Below are 21,952 nucleotides of genomic sequence, written 5' to 3'. Positions count from 1 at the left end.
GGTTTGGGGCATCCCCCCCATGTGAATGTACAGGGTACATTCACACGGGCGGGTTTATAGTGGGTTTCCTTCAACAAGTTTGAGCTGCGGCAAATCTTCTGCCGCAGCTAAAACTCCCAGCTGAAAACTTACTGTGAACATCCGCCTGTGTGAATGTACCCTAAAAACACTACACTACACTAACAAATAATAAAATGTAAAACACTACATATACACTTACATGTCCCCCCCCCCCCCAAATAAAAATGAAAAACATCTCATACGGTAGTGTTTCCTAAACGGAGCCTCCAGCTGTTGCAAAACCTCAACTCCCACAACTCCCAGGCTGGGAATCTTGCAACAGCTGGAGGCACCCTGTTTGGGAAACACTGCTGTAGGGTTTTACTGTAGGTAACTGGGTCCGTCACTATTGCAAATTCCTTATTTAAGCCTCAAATGCGCATGGCGCCCTCTCACTTCAGAACCCTGTCGTATTTCAAGGCAACAGTTTAGGGCCACATATGGGGTATTTCCATACTCGGGAGAAATTGCACTACAAATTTTGGGGGGATTTTTCTCCTTTTACCCCTTATGAAAAGGTAACGTTGGGGGCTACACCGGCATGTTAGTGTAAAAAAAATTAACATTTTTACACTAATATGCTGGTGTTGCCCCACACTTTTCATTTTCACAAGAGGTAAAAGGAGAAAATGACCCCCAAAATTTGTAACACAATTTCTTCTAAGTACAGTAATACCCCATATGTGTATGTAAAATGCACTGCGGACGAACTACATGGCTCAGGAGTGAGAGAGCGCCATGTACATTTGAGGCCTAAATTGATGATTTGCACAGGGGTGGCTGATCGTTACAGCGGTTCTGACACGCAAAAAAAAAAGAAAACACCCACATGTGACCCCATTTTGGAAACTACACCCCTCATGGAACGTAACAAGGGGTATAGTGAGCCTTAACACCCTACAGGTCTTTGACAAATTTTCACTAAAGTTGGACATGAAAATAAAAAAATAAACATTTTCCCCTGAAATGCTGGCATTACCCCAAATTTTTGATTTTCACAAGGGGTAATAGGAAAAAAAGCCCCCCCAAATTTGTAACCCCATTTCTTCTGAGTATATAAATACCCCATTTGTGGAAGTAAAGTGCTCTGCGGGCGAATTACAATGCTCAGAAGAGAAGGAGCACCATTGGGCTTTTTGGGAGAGAATTAGGCTGGAATTGAAGGCTATGTGTGTTTACAAAGCCCCCATGGTGCCAGAACAGTGGACCCCCTCCACATGTGACCCCATTTTGGAAACTACACCCCTCATGGAATGTAACAAGGGGTACAGTGAGCATTTACTCCCCACAGGTGTCTGACAGATTTTTTAAACAGTCGTCCGTAAAAATGAAAAATGTAATTTTTCATTTGCACAGCCAACTGTTCCAAAGATCTGTCAAACGCCAGTGGGGTGTAAATGCTCACTGCACCCCTTATTAAGTTCTTTGAGGGGTGTAGTTTTCAAAATAAGTATGCTATGTGTTTTTTTTTTTTTTTTTTTTTTTTTTTTACTGTTCTGCCATCATGGGGGCTTCCCAAATGCAACATGCCCCAAAAAAACAATTTCAGCAAAATTCGCTCTCCAAAAGCCTAATGTTGCTCCTTCCCTTCTGAGCCCTCTAGTGGACCCACAGAGCACTTTACATACACATATGAGGTATTTCCTTACTCGAGAAAAATGGGGTTACAAATTTTGTGGGGCATTTTCTCCTATTACTCCTTATGAAAATGAAAAGTTTGGGGTAACACCAGCATTTCAGTGTTAAAAATCAAATTTTTCATTTTCACGTCCCACTTTAACGAAAAGTCGTCAAACACCTGTGGGGGGTTAAGGCTCACTGGACCCCTTGTTACGTGCCTTGAGGGATGTAGTTTCCAAAATAATATGCCATGTGGGGTTTTCTTTTGCTGTTCTGGCATCATAGGGGCTTCCTAAATGTGACATGCCCCTCAAAAACCATTTCCGAAAAATTCACTCTCCAAAATCCCATTGTTGCTCCTTCCCTTCTGTGCCCTCTACTGCATCCACCGAACACTTGACATACACATATGAGGTATTTCCTTAGAGAAATTGGGTTACAAATTTTGGTGGCTTTTTCTCCTTTCCCCTTGTAAAAATTCAAAAACTGGGTCTACAAGAACATGCGAGTGTAAAAAATGAAGATTTTGAATTTTCTCCTTCACTTTGCTGCTATTCCTGTGAAACACCTAAAGGGTTAACAAACTTTCTGAATGTCATTTTGAATACTTTGAGGGTGCAGTTTTTATAATGGGGTCATTATGGGGTATTTCTAATATGAAGGCCCTTCAAATCCACTTCAAAACCGAACTGATCCCTGAAAAATTCCGATTTTGAAAATTTTGTGAAAAATTGAAAAATTGCTGCTGAACTTTGAAGCCCTCTGAAGTTTTCCAAAAGTAAAAACATGTCAACTTTATGATGAAAATATAAAGTAGACATATTGTATTTGTGAATCAATATATCATTTATTTGGAATGTCTGTTTTCCTTACAAGCAGAGAGCTTAGAGAAATACATTTTACATTTTTTCATCAAATTTTGGAATTTTTCACCAAGAAATGATGCACGTATCGACAAAAATTTACCACTAACATGAAATAGAATATGTCACGAAAAAACTATCTCTGAATCAGAATGAAAAGTAAAAGCATCCCAGAGTTATTAATGCTTAAAGGGACAGTGGTCAGAATTGCAAAAAATGCTCCCGTCCTTAGGGTTATAATGGGCTCCGTCCCCAAGGAGTTAAACGTATAAATTTTCCTGCATGTAGTTATGATTTTTCCCAGAAGTATGACAAAATCAAACCCATAAAAGTAGGGGATCATTTTAATTGTGTGGACCTACAGAATAGACCTACAGAATTAGGTGTTATTTTTACTGAAAAATGTACTGCGTAGAAACGGAAGCCCCCAAAAGTTACAAGATGGCGTTTTTTCTTCCATTTTGTCGCACAATGATTTTTTTTCCGTTTCAACATAGATTTTTGGGTGACATGACTGATGTAATTAAGTAGAATTGGTGGCGCAAAAATAAGCCATCATATGGATTTTTAGGTGTAAAATTCAAAGGGTTAGGATTTTTAAAAGGTAAGTAGGAAAAAACGAAAGTGCAGAAATGGAAAAATGCTGAGTCCTTAAGGGGTTAACTGTGTGTATATTTACAAAGCACAAAATCAAATTGTTTTTCATTAGATACATAGTTTTTTTATTACTGTCAAAAAGTTTAACATGTATCATGCATTTAAAAAAAACTAATCCAGTGCCTGACAAAGACGTGGCCTTATGTGTTACCTGTATCATTATAAAGATGATTTCCGTGACGGAGAAGACAATATCAGTCGGCTGCTTACATGTTAACAGACTTGAATCATAACAAATCTTAAAGACAGAAACTAGAAGACTGCAGGTTCCAAACAATACAAGACAAACTGAAAAAAAGGAAAAATAGTTAGAATTTTCAAAAGAGGTTTCAATATTTAGTGTTTAGCAGAGCAGAGTGTGTGTGTTTAGCAGAGCTGAGTGTGTGCATGTGTACATCACAGCTGAGTGTGTAGGGCTTTGTGTATTGCGCTTTAGTAGTATGCTGTGTGTATTCAGCAGAGCTGAGTATGTAGGCTAGGTGTGAAGGGCTAAGCTGTGTGTGTGTGTGAGTAGTAGAAATGTGTATGTAGTTGTGTTTCCTTCTGCTCTGTGTATCTTGGAGGTGAACATAGAGAAAACTGTAGGGGGGACTGCAGCTGATTGGCTGCTGATGCAGCTGATTGGCTGCTGATGCAGCCTGGCAACTAAGGGACAAGAAGTTTACAGCAGTGAGGCCAAGCATCATCACTGCCTGGGAGCACCCACAGAGTGCAGGAGAACTGCAGAAGCTCATACAGGAGATAAAGGGTGCTTCCAGCATAGGGACAAAAAAAAAAAAGAAAAAAAGGCTGGAAATGATCAGAGACCATTACAAGTATGGCTGCAGGGTCTCTTTTTTGTTTTTGATTACTGATGACATGTACGCTTTAAGTATGAGGGATTTAGAATTTATGTTATATATTGCTTAACAGGTCAGCTCCAGTGTTCAAAATACAGCTTTGAACAAAGACATTATTATCAACAAATTAGTGCTCACCCAATTTGTGTGAAGGTATTATACATAATGGGCACCATCATTTAAAAAAACTTTTGAAATGTTACAGAGACATACATTTTGATATATATATATATATATATATATATATATATATATGTATAAAAAAATTGGATCAGTCTGGGTTTGGGTTTTTGCTAGATAGAGCTGGGAAAAGTATGCTCTAAGTGTATTTTCTCATTCGTCACTAAGAGACCAAGATGGTCTCATAGTGTAAGTCTCAAATGCAGGCTTTTCTCCCCACTAGAGATTGGTCAGGGTCTGATTAAAATTTTTTTACATTTTTCTAGGACATTTCAAAAGCTATTAACACCTATAGTATATGTGCTGTAAATGTATGGTGCTGCAGGCTAGTACTTCACACACAGTGCTGTACATTTACAGGGTGGTTATGAAGCAAATGCAGGAGTGCTGGAGATCACAATGATGTCTGCTGATCATGGCATGTATGGGGAAATTAACAGATGCCAGTGGGTTCAATGGGCTTATCGCACCCCTGCAGTGCGTTCAAGAGGGGTCAAGTGAGTTTAAATGATGGCCAATGGTCTATTACCCTCATTAGTGCTGCAGAATAGCTCACCTTCTTGTACAGTCTGCCTAGGCAGGCTGTACAAGAAAATCACCAATAGTACAGCTCAGTACAGTGTTATTGCATAGTACTGATCAGTTCATGCAATCTAATGATTGTAAAATAAATAATAAAGTTGGAAATAAATAAATAAAGGCACCCTAAAAACATTGTAAATCACCTTCCCTTTCCCATTAAAAAATTCAAAAAAGCAACAACCACAAAAAAATAATTTGGTATTGCAACAATGCCAAAACTATTAAAATATAATATTTATGATCACGCATGATGAAAGGCGTAAACATAAAAAAAATACCAAAAACCAGAATTGCAGATTTTTGGTCAAATAATGTATCAGAAAACAATAAATAAAAATTCATTAAAAAGTCCCTTCAAAACAAAGGTACAAACAAATAATAGAATATGTAGAAATATAGAATATGTCGACAGATAAGAACCATTCTGCCCATTTAGCCTGGCCAATATCCTGAATACTATAAATAGTCCTTGGCCCTATTTTATATGAAGGATAGCCTTATGCTAATCCCATGCATGCTTAAATGGGCACTGCCAGATCCAAAAACTTTTTCTATATGATGTTACTGATGAAAATAAAAAACCTTTTGTAATATAGTTGATTAAATTTTTTTTTATATTTAATAAAGAAATTGGCTTCTGAAAATGCCACCACTAGGGGTCCCCATACCTACTGGGACACAAACTAGTTCTGTAGCAGCATCAGCTTGTCCATGAGTCATGGACAAGAGATGACTCATGGACAAGGCTGCATATGCAGGTCCACCAATCACCTCCCACCAGCACAAGGATTTCTAACACTATGAGCTAATGAAAATAGGTATTTAAAAAAAAAATAAATATAGGTGATAGATGTACATAGTCAGAATTAGATACTGAGTAACCATATTTTTTTTTTTGTGGGATCTGACAGGTACGTTTTAAATTTCTTTATTGTATTTGCAGTTATCACTTTTACAGGAAGGCTACTCCATGCATCCACTACTCTCAGAGATAAGTAATACTTTCTGATATTACTGCAGAAACCTTTGCCCCTTTCATTTAAAACTATGTCCTCTTGTAGTAGTGTTTGTTACTTTAAAGAGTTCCTGTCACCAAACTAAACTTTTAATGGAAAACTGTCCACTTGCTCCTCCTGCATTAACCAGCAGTACTGGTTGGTAGTGCGGGGGACGCTGATCAGTTTGATGCATACCATGCAGAGATCATTCGTCCATTGCAAATGCAAATGCAAATTAGCTGCTAACTGGCACGGGAGGGGTTACTGCCTTCATCTGGCACTGTGACGTAACTGCCGCCCGGCCCGCAGCACTGTCCGGCTTATGAATATTCATGTTCTCCCTCAGTGGAGTCCTGAAATCAGTGGAGAGGAGAGGGAGATGATGAGGGAGAACATGAATATTCATAAGCCGGGCGGTGCTGCGGGCCAGGTGGAGATTAAATCACAGTGCCAGATGAAGGCAGTAACCCCTGCCAATTAGCAGCTAATTTGCATATCAAGAACAAAGAAGATAAAGGACGAACGGCGCGGCAGATCCGGGCATGGTATGCATTAAACTGATCAGCGTTCCCCGCACTACCAGCCAGTACCGCTGGTTAGTGCGGGGGGGAGCAAGCTGACAGTTTTCTTTAACCCCTAAACGACCACGGGTGTAAATGTACGAACTGGTTTGGCGGTACTTCGCGCACCAGGACGTACATTGACGTCCTATGTATGACCGGGAGCATCAGAGCGGTGGTCGCGTCATACACTGCAGGTTCCGGCTGCTGTCAGCAGCCGGGGACCCGCCGGTAATGGCTAACATCGGCGATCACGCGGATGTCTGCCATTAACCCCTCAGATGCCATGATCAGTACAGATCACGGCATCTGTGGCAATGCGCAAGTTAAAATGGATGATCGGATCACCCGCAGCACTGCCGCGGTGATCCGATCATCTGTAGTGGTGGACTGAGGTCCCCTCACCTGCCTCCGTGTGTCTCCCGGCATCTCCTGCTCTGGTCTGAGATCGAGCAGACCATAGCAGAAGATCACCGATAATACTGATTAGTGCTATGTCCTTTGCATAGCACTGAACAGTATTAGCAATCAAATGATTGCTATAAATGGGGACATCCCCCCCTATGGGGTCATAAAAAGTGTAAAAAAAAAGTTGAAAATTGTAAAAATTAAAAAGTAAAAAAAATTAAAAATCCCCTCCCCCAATAAAAATGAAAATTGTCAGTTCTTCCCATTTTACCCCCAAAAAGCGTAATTTAAAAAAAAATAAACATATTTGGTATCGCTGCATGCGTAAATGTCCGGTCTATCAAAATATAATGTTAATGATCCTGTACGGTGAACGGCGTAAACGTATAAAAATTTAAAAAAGGCCAAAAATTCAGCTTTTTTGTCCCGTTTTATTCCCCCCCCCAAAAAATCATAAAAAATGATCTAAAAGTTTTATATAGGCAAATGTGGTATCAATAAAAAGTACAGATGACGGCACAAAAAATAAGCCCTCATACCCCCCTATATACGGAAAAATGAAAAAGTTATAGGTGGTCAAAATAGGGCGATTTTAGATATTTTAGATTACTGATTTTGTACAAAAATTTTTAGAGTTACATTTTTTTTAAAGGGCAGGAAGGGTGTTAGGAGTAATTAGGGAATATAGTCTGAGTTAGTGAGAAAATATGGTTTGATTGACAGGTACTCTTTAACCCCTTGAAAACGCAAGAATTATAAATTTTAGCATTTTTGTTTTTTACCCCTCACTTTCTAATATACACTTAAAAGTTTCCTCCTATAGACCAATATGAGGGCTTGGTTTTTTGAGCCGCCAATTGTTCTTTCTAATGAAATCAATGATTTTACCACAAAATCTACAGAGAATAAAAAAATATATATTTGTGGTGCGAAAATGAAAAAAAAATGCCATTTTGTAAATTTTGGGGGCTTCCATTTCTACGCAGTGCACTTTTTGGTAAAAATTACACATTATCTTTACTCTGTAGTTCCATACAATTACAACAATATTCAATTAGTTTTGGTTTTAATTTAGTTGTAAAATATAACTTTTGGTACAAAATTATTCTTAAAATTGGTCTCTTCTAGGGATGTATGAGCACCGGGATCTATGGTTTTGATCTGTGCCATTTTTGTTTTTATGGGATTTTTGTTGGCTTTTTATGAATTTATGGTATATGAAGTGACCAAAAATATAGTTACATATAGTTACATAGTTAGTACTGTTGAAAAAAGACATACGTCCATCAAGTTCAGCCAGGGAATTGAAGGGTAGGGGTGTGTATGCATTGTGTGTATGCAATATGCATTTCTGGACTTTGGTATTTTTTCTTATGTATACACCATTGACTGTGCACTTAAATTAACATTCTATTTTAATAGTTTAGAAATTTGCACATGCCAAATATGTTTATGTTTATTTTTATTTACATTATTTTATTTAAAAATGGGAAAACAGGGGGTGAGTAAAACTTTTATTAGGGAAGGGGCTTATTTACATTTATTAACATTCTTTAATCTTAAGGTCACAATTTTTTAGTCCCCATGAGGGACTAATACGTGCAATCTTTCGATTGACTGGCTGCCATTCTATCAGAGCCTGTAGGGAAGCGAGGGAGGTAAGTACAGCCTTTTTCTTACAGCCTGGGCATATTTATGTTAAAAACACTTTTTTTTTCCAGACATCTCCTGTTACAACAATGGATATAGATTTATGTCCATTGTTGACTCCCGCTGTATAAGTCACACTTCATACCCAGTGGGTCCCTATTGCTATCGGCAACCAAGACCTGTGGCTAATGATGGACATCACCGATCAGGCTGATGTTCAGCAATAACCCTTTAGAGAACTAATCCCGGATAGTCCAGTGAGCTGATCTGAACTACCGAGACAAAATTGCGACATCTCGATCAGCTGCGAGGACTGCAGGGGGTCCTTTCCTTGGCTTCTTGCCCTTCAATCATTGCTCCAATGTCCAGTCAGCCATGACAGGCTGGAGCATTGGAGTGCCGATAACACTAATCATTGCAGTGCAATGGCATAGCATGAAATGGGTATTCCCCTAGCCAAAGCAATGCTGCTGGCCAAAAATTTTTGCCAGGAGAATGTTAAAGGGGTATTCCAGGCAAAAACGTTTTTTTATATATCAACTGGCTCCGGAAAGTTAAACAGATTTGTAAATGACTTCTATTAAAAAATCTTAATCCTTCCAATAGTTATTCGCTTCTGAAGTTGAGTTGCTGTTTTCTGTCTAACTGCTTTCTGATGACTCACGTCCCGGGAGCTGTCCAGCTCCTATGGGGATATTTTCTCATCATGCAAGGGATATTCTCCCATCATGCACAGCTCCCGAGATGTGACATCATCATTGAGCAGTTAGACAGAAAACTTCAGAAGCTAATAACTATTGGAAGGATTAAGATTTTTTAATAGAAGTAATTTACAAATCTGTTTAACTTTCCGGAGCCAGTTGATATATATAAAAAAAGTTTTTGCCTGGAATACCCCTTTAACACAGGATTTTTTTGACGTTTTTGGAAAAGTGCCTCTGCAATTTTTGAGCCAAAGCCAGAAGTGTATTTAAAAGGAATGAGAAATATAATGGAAGGATTTATACTTCTTCTTCCTACTGTTTGAAACCTGTGTGGATACCTAGTCTAAACAGGATAGGGGATAACTAGCAGATTGGTGGGAGACTGATCGCTGTGCTTGGCAATGTTCAAAAGCCCCATAGGGAATGACTGCAGCACTTACTGCGCCTACGCACTGGCACACGGAAAGTACATTTTAGTGACATGTAATGTGTTCCCTGTTCTACAGGTTTAGCACATAAAGTCTAGAGGAGGACATTGGAGAATCTCCCCAACAGCAATTTGAGCAAGTAAATCCTTATAACCAGGACAAACCTGAATAATAAAATATGGTATTGATTATTTAATGCATATACTGCAGTTATGAATGCTGCCTAATGAATTTGCTAGAATACTGAGGAGCATCTAACAACTGCAAACCATATAAACTGTGAGCAGGTGAGTAACAAAGCAGAAATATATACAGCACACCTCTTTCTATTCATCCACTCTAATTACCTCTCAGCCATAGTGCGCCAGCATGGTGGTCCTGTAGAATTGCTGCATATCTTTTTCTGCGTGACCACAGTAAATAGTAGATTGCCCATGCTGAGCTGCAGAACATAAGGACTGAAAGAAAAATATATGCGTTCTTGGCAGGCATTGAACTGATAACTACACTACTGATCAGTGCAGCACCCAGCAATGTGACATTCACAGCCAAGAGTCCAGAAAAAAGTCGTCCAGTTCCCCGCGCCCGCTGGTGATGAATCAATGTAGATGGGCAATGTCGGTGGAGCCAGGAATGTTCATAATTTATACTGGGACCTTCATGGGTCATAGGCTGGTTGGGCTCTGTAAGTTCCATATCTATAAAGAAAACAAGAACCACATTAAATGAAATCTAAATATCCTGAACAATTAAGGACCTCTACACAGGAAGATTACTGGCTGAACAGGTTGATATTGCCTGGTGTAATAGGGCCAGCGATCAGCCAATGAAAAGGCAAACGCTTATTTGTCATCTGATCGGGCTGCTTTGACCCGTTAAAAAAAAAATCATTGCCCTGAGCTGCAAATCTTCCTGTCTAATAGGGGATGTGAGGCTGAGAAGTGATGGCAGAAAAGGGCCAAACGAACAAACCAGCGATTATTTGTGCGACCCTTCAAGCCCAAGGACTGTTTCTTCAAGGAAGCCTTTTAACCCCTTGGGGACGGAGGGTTTTTCTGTTTTTGCACTTTCGTTTTTTTCCTCCTTACCTTTTAAAAATCATAACCCTTTCGATTTAGCACCTAAAAATCCATATGATGGCTTATCTTTTGCGCCACCAATTCTACTTTGTGATGACATCAGTCATTTTACCCAAAAATCTACAGCGAAACGGAAAATAAATCATTGTGCGACAAAATTGAAGAAAAAACGCCATTTTGTAACTTTTGGGGGCTTCCGTTTCTACGCAATAAATTTTTTGGTAAAAAGACACCTTATCTTTATGCAGGAAAATTTATGCGTTTAAAATTGTCATCTTCTGTCATCTTATAACTTTTTTTTTATTTTTCTGCACATCTGGCAGTATTAGGGCTAATTGTTTGTGCCGTGATCTGAAGTTTTTAACAGTACTATTTTTGCATTGATCGGACTTTTTGATCGCTTTTTATTCATTTTTTTATGATGTAAAACAAAAATACACTATTTTGGACTTTGGAATTTTTTTGCACCTACGCCATTGACCGTGCGGTTTAATTAACAATATATTTTTATAATTCGGACATTTTCGCATGCAGCGATATCACATTTGTTTATTTTTATTTACGTTGTTTTTTTTATAAAATGGGAAAAGGGGGTGATTCAAACTTTTCTTAGGGAAGGGATTTAATGATTTTTATTAACCTTTTTTTTCAACTTTTTTTTTTTTTTAATGTTATAGCTCCCATAGGGGGCTATAGCACTGCACTCACTGATCTTTTACATTGATCAGTGGTTTCTAATAGGAAACCATTGATCAATGATTCTGCCGTTTGACTGCTCATGCCTGGATCTCAGGCACTGAGCAGTCATTTGGCGATTGGACACCAGGAGGTAGGTAAGGGGACCCTCCTGCTTTCCTACAGCTGTTCGGGATGCCGTGATTTCGCCACGGCGATCACAAATTCCCCCATGAGCTAACCGGCATTAGTTTACTTTCACTTTAGACGTGGTGTTCAACTTTGTAATATTTCTAAAGGTTTAATAGCGTGCGGCACCGCGATCAGTGCCGCGCGCTATTAGCCACGGGTCCCAGCCATTGTTAGAAGCTGGGCCCGACCCGCTATGACCTAGGTACAGGTGCGTCCTCCGTCCCCAACAGGTTAAGATTGTATTTAGATATTACATAGATGTAAGGTAGAAAAAAAACATACATTCAGTTCAGTCTATTAACCTATAGTGTTGGTCCAGAGTAAGGTGAAATACCCCATGAGCTAGAAGCCAAGAAAGATTCCTTCCTGACTCCAAATCTGGCAATCGGAATAAATCCCAGAAACAACAACCTTGTCCAGAATCTAGTCACTTTAACCTGTAATATTATTACTCTCTAGAAATGCATCCAGGCCCCTTTTGATCTTTTTTTTTGTTCACCATGATCACTTCCTCTGGCAGAGCATTCCATATTCTCACTGCTCTTACAGTAAAGAACCCCTTTCTGTGCTGGTGTAGAAACCTTCTACCTGCTAAGATGTAATAGATACAGTCCTGGGTATAAATAGTTCATGGGAGAGATCTCTGTACTGCACACTGATTTTTACATAGTTGTAGGGTGATCCATAAGCCATTTTTTTTCAGAACTAAATAACCCTAATTCTTATAATCTTTCTGGGTACTGTAGTCCTCCTATTCCCCTTATTACTCTGGTTGCCTGTCTTTGAACCCTCTCCAGCTCCACTTGAATTCTCTGCACCAGTGTACAAGAAATAAATAGTCTCACTTCTCTGGAAACCTTCTACCCTCTAAGATGTAATAGATACAGTCCTGGGTATGTGTCACGTTGGGCGTGCAGCCCTGAACTTGCCCACACCCTCTGACCCTGCCTACTTGCGTACCTGTCTGTCAAAACCCGTAGAGTTAATTGGTTCTGAGAGTCTTTTGTTTATCTGGTTGCTGTGGCTACGCCTAGCTCTGGGCTGGTCAGCTGACCTTGTTTAGTTCACCTGTGTAGCTGCCTATTTAAACCTGCTATGTGCTTTCAGACCTCACCTGCGAAAGAGTTCCTCCAGTAGCTAGCATATTTACCCTGTATTCCTGATCTTCTGGTATTTCTGACTTTTGGCTTGGCATTCTGAATTTACTATTGTATTTGCCCCTTGGCACCTTTGACATATCCTGGTAAAGACTCGGCTAGCTGACTTTGACTTATTGTGAGTGTTTGTTTTATATTATTTCTGTTAGTGTTTCCTGACTGTATCCCCACCTGTGACTGTTTTTGTAGTTTATTTTGTTGACAGTGACTTACTTCACTTATTTCGGAAGGGATCGTTATCGTGGTTGTCGATCTGCTGTTTTGGGCAGATAGGCAAGTAGGCAGGGTCAGAGGGAGTGGGTGAGAACTGGGCTACACTTCTTTCCTGCACAGACGTGATATTGTCCTAAACAATGGATCCACAACCACGAGGATTGTCCCTTCCTAACTACCCTGTTTCCCCAAAAGTAAACCCTACCCCGAAAGTAAGCCCTAGCAGGATTATCAGGGTGGGCTGCAATATAAGCCCTACCCCAAAAATAAGACCTAGGCCAGGGGTAATCAACTGGCAGACTGCGGTCCAGATCCGGACCACGGCTGCCAGTAATGCCCGCAGACTTCCCAAACCCTCCCCCTGGCTGGTCCCGCGGCAAGTTACCGTAATTGAGCCGGGGCTGCCCCCGGCTGCTAAGCAACAGAAGGAGATCCCACCGCCGCTGAAAGCTGCAGCTTCCGTACAGTACAAGTTGCGGACGCTACCGTATGAAGGTAGGGAAGTGCTGGTCTCTGCTGGGGATGAAATGTGTACCGTAGTTTATTATGGCAGAGGGGTGGGGGGCACTGTAGGAGTGTGGAGGATGGAGGGCTGTAGGAGTGTGGAGGATGGGGGCTGCAGGAGTGTGGAGGATGGGGGACTGTGGGAGGATGGGGGGCTGTAGCAGTGTGGAAGATGGGGGGGTGCGGCATCCTCCACACTGCTATAGCCCCTCATCCTCCACACTGCTACAGCCCCCCATCCCCCACACTGCTACAGCCCCCCCCCATCCTCCACACTGCTACAGCCTCCCATGTTGTTCAAGGTACATACCATAAGTAAATAAGCCCTACCCTGAAAATAAGCCCTAGTGTGTTTTTTGTGACTAAAATTTATATAAGACCCGGTCTTATTTTCGGAGAAACACGGTATGTGCAGGGACTGTCGGAGTCATAATAATTAAATACAATTCTGTGGCTGTTGGGAACAGCTGGAGGCACACAAAACTAACATAAATAAAACTAAACACACACAGAAATTGTAGTCAGACATCCAGTTCAACCACAGATAGAAAGCGAGGTATCAATACTCAAAAGCAGAAGAAAGGTCAGAAAACAGAGCCAAGATCAATATCCAAAACTTACAGAGAACAATAATGCTGGTTACTGGAACAAGTTCTTTCACTGGCAACCAAGCAAAGAGTGAGCTGGCTTTAACTGCTCCCCCCACAGGTGTAGACTCAGCCTGATTAGCTGCTACAGCACAGAATGGCTAGGGCGCAGCCAAGCAACCAGGCCAAGCCAAAACCTCAGGGAGGGTTAACCCTTTGAGTTCTTACACCTTGGAGAGTGTTCTCCCTCCTTCCTTGGGACAGGAAACAGTTAAAAAAAGAGGTATTCATAAGAGATTTCCTGTCCTGGGGCAGGAGGCAGCTTTGCTTTTTTCTCTCTCCAAGGAATGCATAGAAGGAAGAACTGTGGGCCCCTGTCTGTATATCAGGGATGTCAGGCATCACAAGTGTTGTAAGTCTCCCTGGGGAGCCGCTGTGGTACCAAAGCTCTCATCCATGGTTACCTGTCCCATTGGGGGTCCAGTGCTCTCCGTCTGGTGTTCTCCCTGCTGGTGATGGTAGGAGCCTCTGACTTGTTCCGCTGGTGGAGCTGAGGCCAGGGGTGTTACAGAGCAGTGTCCGCTGTGAGTTTTATGTGGGAGGGGCACAACCCATGTGGAAGCGTGCATCTGCAGGTAGCACACACAGAGGGCATCACCAGAGACGATTACATTGGAGGGAAGTAACCAGAGGCAATGTCTTCTGGTCTCTCTGAACCGCATGTGGAGTCTGGCGGACACAGTCTGCAGACTGTCTACTTGAAGGGGGCCTATTTAAAAGGTGCACAGTGAAGGATGGAGCTAGCCAGTTCCTTATCGGCAACCCTGCTGTATGATTGGCAGCATGAAAGATCATATGCAGCTTGCGGAGACCCAAGAAACTACCAAAGAGGTGATGTCTACTATGGGTAAGGGGTCTGTGGCCCTTGATTCTTTATGGACATGAGTGACTTATTTTCTTTTGCTTGGGATATCCTTAGGTGTTTTCCTTTCAGGTCTTATTAGAGATGAGATTAGACACGCCATTCCCCTTTTCTGGGGAACTATCTTCCACCTCACTACCTCATGAAACTATAACAAGTTTTTTATCTGTGGGATGTCAGGGTTCTGAGAAGGTGAATGGAAGGAGGCTTTTGAAATCTCTTCCTTGGAGGAATTATCTGGAAGACCCTTTTTTCCAGTGGAAAGTGTAAAGCCTTTATTTAAGGCGGTCCACGTCACAATGAATGTGAAAGATGTGAGGGATCCTCAGTCTACCCAAGACAGGATGTTTGAAGGTCTTGTCCCAAAAAAGAGAAAAGTATTTCCCATTCATAAGCATGTGACAGCTTTCATAAAAAGGAAATGGAAGATGACAGATAAAAAGTTTTTTTCTTCCTTCTGTGCTTAAGCTCAAATACCCTTTTTTGAAAGACGAGACTATAGCATGGGATAAGGCCCCTAGAGTGCTCTTAAAAATATAGCACTTCAATTTGAGGCTAGAGGATCCCTAAAGGACCCTATGGACAAAAAGGAAGGTGGATGGATTTTTGAGGAAGGGATAGGAGTCAGGAACTGTAGCTTTTAAGCCTATTATAGCTACCACTTCTGTAGCCAGGTCCCTTAGACTTTGGTTAGACAAAAGGAAGAACATATCAAAGGAGGCACTTAAAGAGAAGAACCTCCATGCCTACTCTAATATCGTCTGTAGATTTTTTATCAGATGCATCGGCAGATGCACTACGCCTGACTGCCATAGCCACTATTTCCTCAAATTCTGCCAGGAGTGCTTTGTGGCTGAAGGACTGGAAAGGTGATATCACTTCCAAGTCAAAGTTATGTGCCATTCTATGCCATGGAGAACTTTTATTTGGCCCAGAGCTGCATACACCATTAGAAAGGGCCTCAGACAAGAAAAATGGATTCCCTGTTATGCCACCTCCCTTTCGGAGTAGGGGAGGAAGGATCCCCAATCAGACACCACAAGGGGTAGAGGTTGGAGGGATCTAGACGGGGTAGAGAGTTTCTTTTTCCCACTCCTGACCCCGCAAAAAAAAACAAAAAACGGCAATGACACCAGGCCTCTTGTGGGAGGAGAGCTTACCGGGTATTTTCATGAGTGGGAAAAGATCACGTCAAGTATTTGCATAAATGACACAATAAAACACAGTCCATCAGAAAGGTTTATTGTAACAATTTTCCATATGGAACAGTCAAGACAGGAGGTTTTAGAATTAGAGATTATTTCTCAGAGGAGAAAGACGTTTCTAATTCCTGTACCAGGGGAAAAAAGGGGCAGGGGTTTTTACTCCTCTCTTCTCCTCATATGAAAACCATTTCGTCTCTTCTGTACGATTAAAAATCTAAAACAATTAAATCAGAGATTGGTGTATGAAAAATTCAGGATGGAGACTATTCCATCAGGCATTCTGAACCTCTTGGAAATTGTTTTATGCCACTCTAGATTTACGTGACGCGTATAATCATGTCCCCAATTTATCCCCCACACCAGAAGCTCCTGAGAGTAGCGGTTTACATCAGAGGGGGGAGTTAGTTCATCTTCAGTACAAAGCCCTTCCTTTCGGTCTGTCTCAGTCACCGAGGGCTTTCACCAAGGTTATAGTGGAATTCAAGAAAATCCTATTATAATCCTGTATCTAGGTGATTTTCTCCTTCTATTACAGACAGAAGATGTTCTCTGCTGACAGATTGTAAAGGTAGAGGAGATCTTTATGACATTAGGATTGAAGGTGAACTTAGAGTCCAGCTAGATTCTGAGGGACAGGCTACATATTTTCCTCAGTAGTCAGGGATGTGCTGGTCAGGAAGACATTCTCTATAAGAGAGGCTATATCAGTTTTAGGAATTTTGACATCATCCATCCCTGCAGTCAGGTGGGCACAGTACCATACAAGAACCCTTCATGCCCAGATACTAGAGGTTTGGGGATGGTTTGAACACTTCTCTGGACTTAAAAATAAAGTCATCCCCAGTAACATTAAGATCTTTTTATTGATGGACAGAGGAAGCCAGCTTATTCAGAGGCATTCCTTGGAACTGCCTAGATCTATTTTTGATCACATCAGATGCCAGCCCCTTGGAGTGGGGGGCTCATGCAGAGTGTCTTCTCATTCAAGGAAGTTGGAACAGGGAGGAAACCTATCCCAGGCCTTACCAAAGATAAAGGAAAGGAATATCAGGATTTACTCCGACAACGCAACTACAGAAGCCTACATAAACCATCATGGGAACAAGGTCAAAATATCAAAAGAGAGTAAGGCCTTATACTGTATTTTCAGATTAGCGGAGCCTCATCTACTGTGACTTCAGAAATCTATTTGAGGGCCTGGAAGTCCTTCTTCAGACTTTCAGATGTATTGGTAAATGTCCTACAACCTCCTGATATACCTCTAGTGTTAGACTTCCTTCAGGCAGGGCTAGACAAGGGTCTTAGACCCAGAACTATTAGGGTCCAGGTTTCGGCACCATGACCCCTGTTTGAATGTAAGTTGGTTTGAATGCAAGTCACCCATGAGTTAAAAGATCCATAAAGGCAGCTGGTAGGCTGATACCTAATATAAGAAGTTTACTTCTCCCTTGGAATTTAAATTTGGTTTTGTCAGCTTTAGTAAAAGCTCCCTTTGAACCTTTGTGTGAGTTATCTATTAACTTGCTAATAATTAAGTTAGCTTTCTTGTTAGCCATTAAGTTGGCGAGAAGGGTAGGGGGAATTATGGCTATCTCTATTGAGGAACCCTTTATGTGTATCCAGGAATATAGAATAGTTATCTCCCCAGATCCAGCTTTTTAGCCAAAAGGTGGTAACAAACTTCCACCGCTCACAGGAGATAGTGATGCCTTCATTTTGTGTAAATCTGGCTAATGAGGGCTATTAATCTGTCTTACTCTGCTTCAAATAGGCTGACTCTGTTAAGGTTTGGAGCACACTCTACCTGGGCAGTCTCTACGTCCTGGGCGCAAAGGGAGGCAGCCACAATTGACCAAATTTGTGGAGCAGCTACATGGGGTCACCACATACCTTTTTTAACCCCCTTCAGGACCAGGCATTACAACAAATTTTTGATATTGCACTCCTTATGGTAACTAAAGAAATCTTTCTACTGTACTTTGTTAAAAATAACACAAATAACAAATAAAAAAGCTGCCACTAGGACATTCCCCCCCATCTCTTGCACATACTTTGGACTCCTGCTGGTGTGGCAAAAAGGCCCCCAAAACTTGTAATTAATTTCCTCTCGAGTAAGGAAATACCTCATATGTGGATGTAAAGTGCTCTGTGGGTGCACAATAGGGCTCAGAAGAGAAGGAGCAACAATGGGATTTTGGAGAGCGAGTTTTGCTGAAATGGTTTTTAACGAAAGTTCGTCAATCACCTGTGGGGTATAACAACTCAATTTACCCCTTGTTATGTTCCTTGAGGGGTGTAGTTTCCAAAATAGTATGCCATGTGTTTTTTTTTTTTACTGTTCTGACATTATGGGGGCTTACTAAATACTCACTGCACCCCTTGTTACAATCCATGAGGGGTACAACAAAAGAAAATGGAGTCACTTTATAGAAATACACAAAATCCAAAGTTTATTAAATCACATATACTTAAAAACACATTGGAGGCATAACACACTCAAAAAACTAGAAAACAAAAAACACCAAGGTGTCACACTTTACCCCGTTCACTGAAAGTAATGACACATAATAAACATAATGGAGAGCAACAAAGAAAAAGAAAAACAGCCCTATAGTAGTAAATACATACTTAGACAATGCACGGTCCCGGGGAGCAGGGTGACACCACCCCAACGCAGCGTTTCGGACAAACCTTTGTCGACAACAAACAGTAACAGTGCGTTACTATTAGCAATTGGATTATCCTATAATTTTTAAGGCAATATATTTTGATGTTTACAGTAACCCAATTTTTGTTGTGTTTTTTGTATTTATAATCCATGAGGGGTGCAGTTTCCAAAATGGGGTCACATGTGGGGGGGGGGGGGGTCCACTGTTCTGGCAGCACGGGGGCTTTTTAAACGCACATGGCCTTCAATTCCAGCCAAATTCTCTGTCCAAAAGCCCAATGGTGCTCCTTCTTTTCTGAGCCTTCTAGTTCGCCAGCAGAGCAATTTACATCTACATATGGGGTATTTCCATACTCAGAAGAAATGGGGTTACACATTTTGGGAGGGTTTTTTCCTATTACCCCCTTGAGAAAATGAAAAATTTGGTGGTAGTGTAGTGTAGTGTTTTTAGGGTACATTCACACGGGCGGGTTCACAGTGAGTTTTCTGCTTGGAGTTTGAGCTGCGGCAGAAAATTTGCTGCAGCTCAAACTTGTAGGAGGAAACCCACTGTAAACCCGCCCGTGTGAATGTACCCCAAACCTTCAGCTGTTGCAAAATTACAACTCCCAGAATGCACTGACAGACTGTACATGCTGGGAGTTGCAGTTTTGCAACAGCTGGAGGCACACGGGTTGGAATCATTGAGTTAGGAAACAGACTCTAGCTCAGTGTTTCCCAACCAGTGTGCCTACAGCTATTGCAAAACTACAATTCCCAGCATGCTCTGACAGTGAGGAATGCTGGGCGGTGTAGTTTTGCAATATCTGTCCCTTCAGATGTATCTGGACCGTCTGGGCATGCTAGGAGTTGTAGTTATGCAACAACTGGGGAAGAACAGTTTGGAGACCGCTAAGTAGTGGTCTCCAAACTGTAGCCCTCCAGATGTTGCAAAACTACAACTCCATGCATGCCCAGACTTTCCAGGCATGCTGGGAGTTGTAGTTCTGCAACATATGAAGGGCCAAATATTGCAGAACTACACGCCCAGCATCCCTGACTCTGGCCATGCTGGGAATTGTAGATTTGCAACATCTGGGGGGCTACAGTTTGGAGACCACCGTATAGTGGTCTCCAAACTGTGCCACTTCAGATGTTGCAAAACTACAACTCCCAGCATACCTAGACAGTCAGTGCATGCTGAAAGTTGTATTTTTGCAACATCTGGAGGACCACAGTTTGGAGACCACTACACAGTGGTCTCCAAACTGTGGCCCTCCAGATGTTGCAAATCTACAACTCCCAGCATGCCCAGACAGCTTTTGGCTATCTGGGCATGCTGGGAGATATCGTTTTGAAACTTTTAGAAGGCCACAGTGAAGATCACTTACCAGCGGTCTTCATTGCAGCCTCCTCCTCACTTTCCAGCCGCATTCCTCCTGATAACTCCCAATGGTCTCTCCCACCGCCGCTGCTCCGGTAAGCCGGTTGGGAAATTAATTTGAACCCTTCCGCCCTGAATTGCCATTGGTCAGTTAGCCTGACCGACCAATGGCAGTGGATAGGAGGAAGTGGCAGCACTGCCACCTCGCTCCTATCCTTTAGTATGGTTGGAACTGTCTGTGACAGCTCCGATCACTGTTATTTTCTGGGCGATCAGGTCACCAGTGAACCAATTTTCCAGAATAGCCGCAAAACGCAGGTCTGAAGAATTGACCGGTGATTTGCGGCGATCGCCGGCATGGGGGGGGTTGCCACGGGATGCCTGCTGATAGATATCAGCGGTCATCCCGGTCCGGTCCCTGCCCGGCGCACTGCGGGGACCAAAATTCGTCCCCAACAGGTTAAGAACCAAGGGCCATTTTTCAAATCTGACCTACCCCCCTTTATGTTGTGATAACTTTGGGGCACTTTAACTTATCTTTGATTCTGAGATAGTTTTTTTGTGACATATTGTGCTGTTAGTGTTAAAGTTTGGAATATATATTCTGCATTTTTGTTAGAAAATTGATTGAAAATGAATATGGGGGCTTTTTCTCCTATTACTCCTTGTGAAAATGAATTCCAGATTATCTGCTTATAAGAAAGATAGTCATGCCATATAGACAAGTTATTAATTTGCATTTACAATTTGCAAATTTACAATTTACAATTTAGGAAGTGTATTAACCCTTTTGGTGTTTCACAGAAATTAAAGGGGTATTCCAGGATTTTTTTTATTTGACTATGCTACAGGGGCTGTAAAGTTAGTGTAGTTCATAATATAGTGTCTGTACCTGTGTGTGACGGTTTTCTCACAATTCTTCTGTGATTTTCACCCCAATATTTATTTTTACCAGCATACAAAATGACTGTTGTCTCGGATTTTTCCCAGCTTGCAATACGGCCAAGACCTGACTCACTAGTCAGCTGATGACAGGGAGCCTGTCTGCTTCAATGGTTGGAGGGATCAATCTGCAACTAATGCAACAGCTGTAGGCACCCTTATTGAAAACCACAGGTCTTTTGAACGGAAGCAGCTCATTTATGTTTCAATGGGTGGGGTGGCTGATGTGTGGGAGGGAGGAAAATGGAATTGTGGGATTTGTAGGCAAAGAAGAAAACTCGCCAGAAACACCAGTTCACAAACAGCTAGCCACAGTATTATGGTAATCTCACAACATAGCCATTTAGCCCCAAGACAAGCGCAGATCCTTCCTAAGCATGTCCATTACTGTCTGCCAGGTACGTACTAAAATTACCTTATGCTGGATAATCCCTTTAAAGCAAAGAGGAATAAAAAATTATTATTTTCTTTTTGCAAATATGCCATTTTGTTCAATTTTTTCTGAAGCACAGTGGGTGCTTATAGAGAAATGCCACTCAATATTTATTCCCCTAATTCTGACAGAGTACTGTGTGGATTTTGGGCCTTCCTTTTATTTAGGATATTTTGTAAACATCTTCGCAAGAGGCAGAGGCCTTTGGGTTCCAAAATATTTTTAAACGACAAATTGATGTTTTCATTGGTATCATTTTGGGGGTAGATATGACACTCTGATCGCTTTTTATTCCATATTTTATGAGGTGGTACAAATAAAAAATTCGGTTTTGCCATTGTTTTTCAGTAAAAAAAAATTTTACTGGCATTTTTCATGGAGTATAAGTTATTTTTAGTCTGCTGTTCGGTACGTTTATGGTAATACCTTATTTGTATAGGTTTTTATTGTTTATCACATTGAC

At 41.4% G+C, this 21,952-nt stretch overlaps 1 protein-coding gene across 1 annotated transcript in view; it reads right to left on the bottom strand.

Annotated features, from left to right (window-relative positions):
* Positions 1–20,164, bottom strand: part of LOC130297294 (proton channel OTOP3-like) — a 58,530-nt gene extending 38,366 nt beyond the window's left edge. The window contains exons 1-6 of the mRNA XM_056549603.1: positions 20,122–20,164; positions 17,110–17,164; positions 15,629–15,815; positions 14,399–14,585; positions 9,897–10,247; positions 3,352–3,488 (exon numbers count right to left, since the gene is read on the bottom strand). Of these exons, the coding sequence (XP_056405578.1) occupies positions 3,352–3,488; positions 9,897–10,247; positions 14,399–14,585; positions 15,629–15,815; positions 17,110–17,164; positions 20,122–20,164 (960 nt within the window). The remainder of the gene's footprint in view (positions 1–3,351; positions 3,489–9,896; positions 10,248–14,398; positions 14,586–15,628; positions 15,816–17,109; positions 17,165–20,121) is intronic.
* Positions 20,165–21,952: the final 1,788 nt, after the last annotated feature.

Source organism: Hyla sarda, chromosome 13 (genome assembly GCF_029499605.1).
Source record: "Hyla sarda isolate aHylSar1 chromosome 13, aHylSar1.hap1, whole genome shotgun sequence".
NCBI classification, from domain to species: domain Eukaryota; kingdom Metazoa; phylum Chordata; class Amphibia; order Anura; family Hylidae; genus Hyla; species Hyla sarda.
Note: the sequence above shows the minus strand (reverse complement) of the source record. Positions and strands in the feature narration are given on the sequence as shown.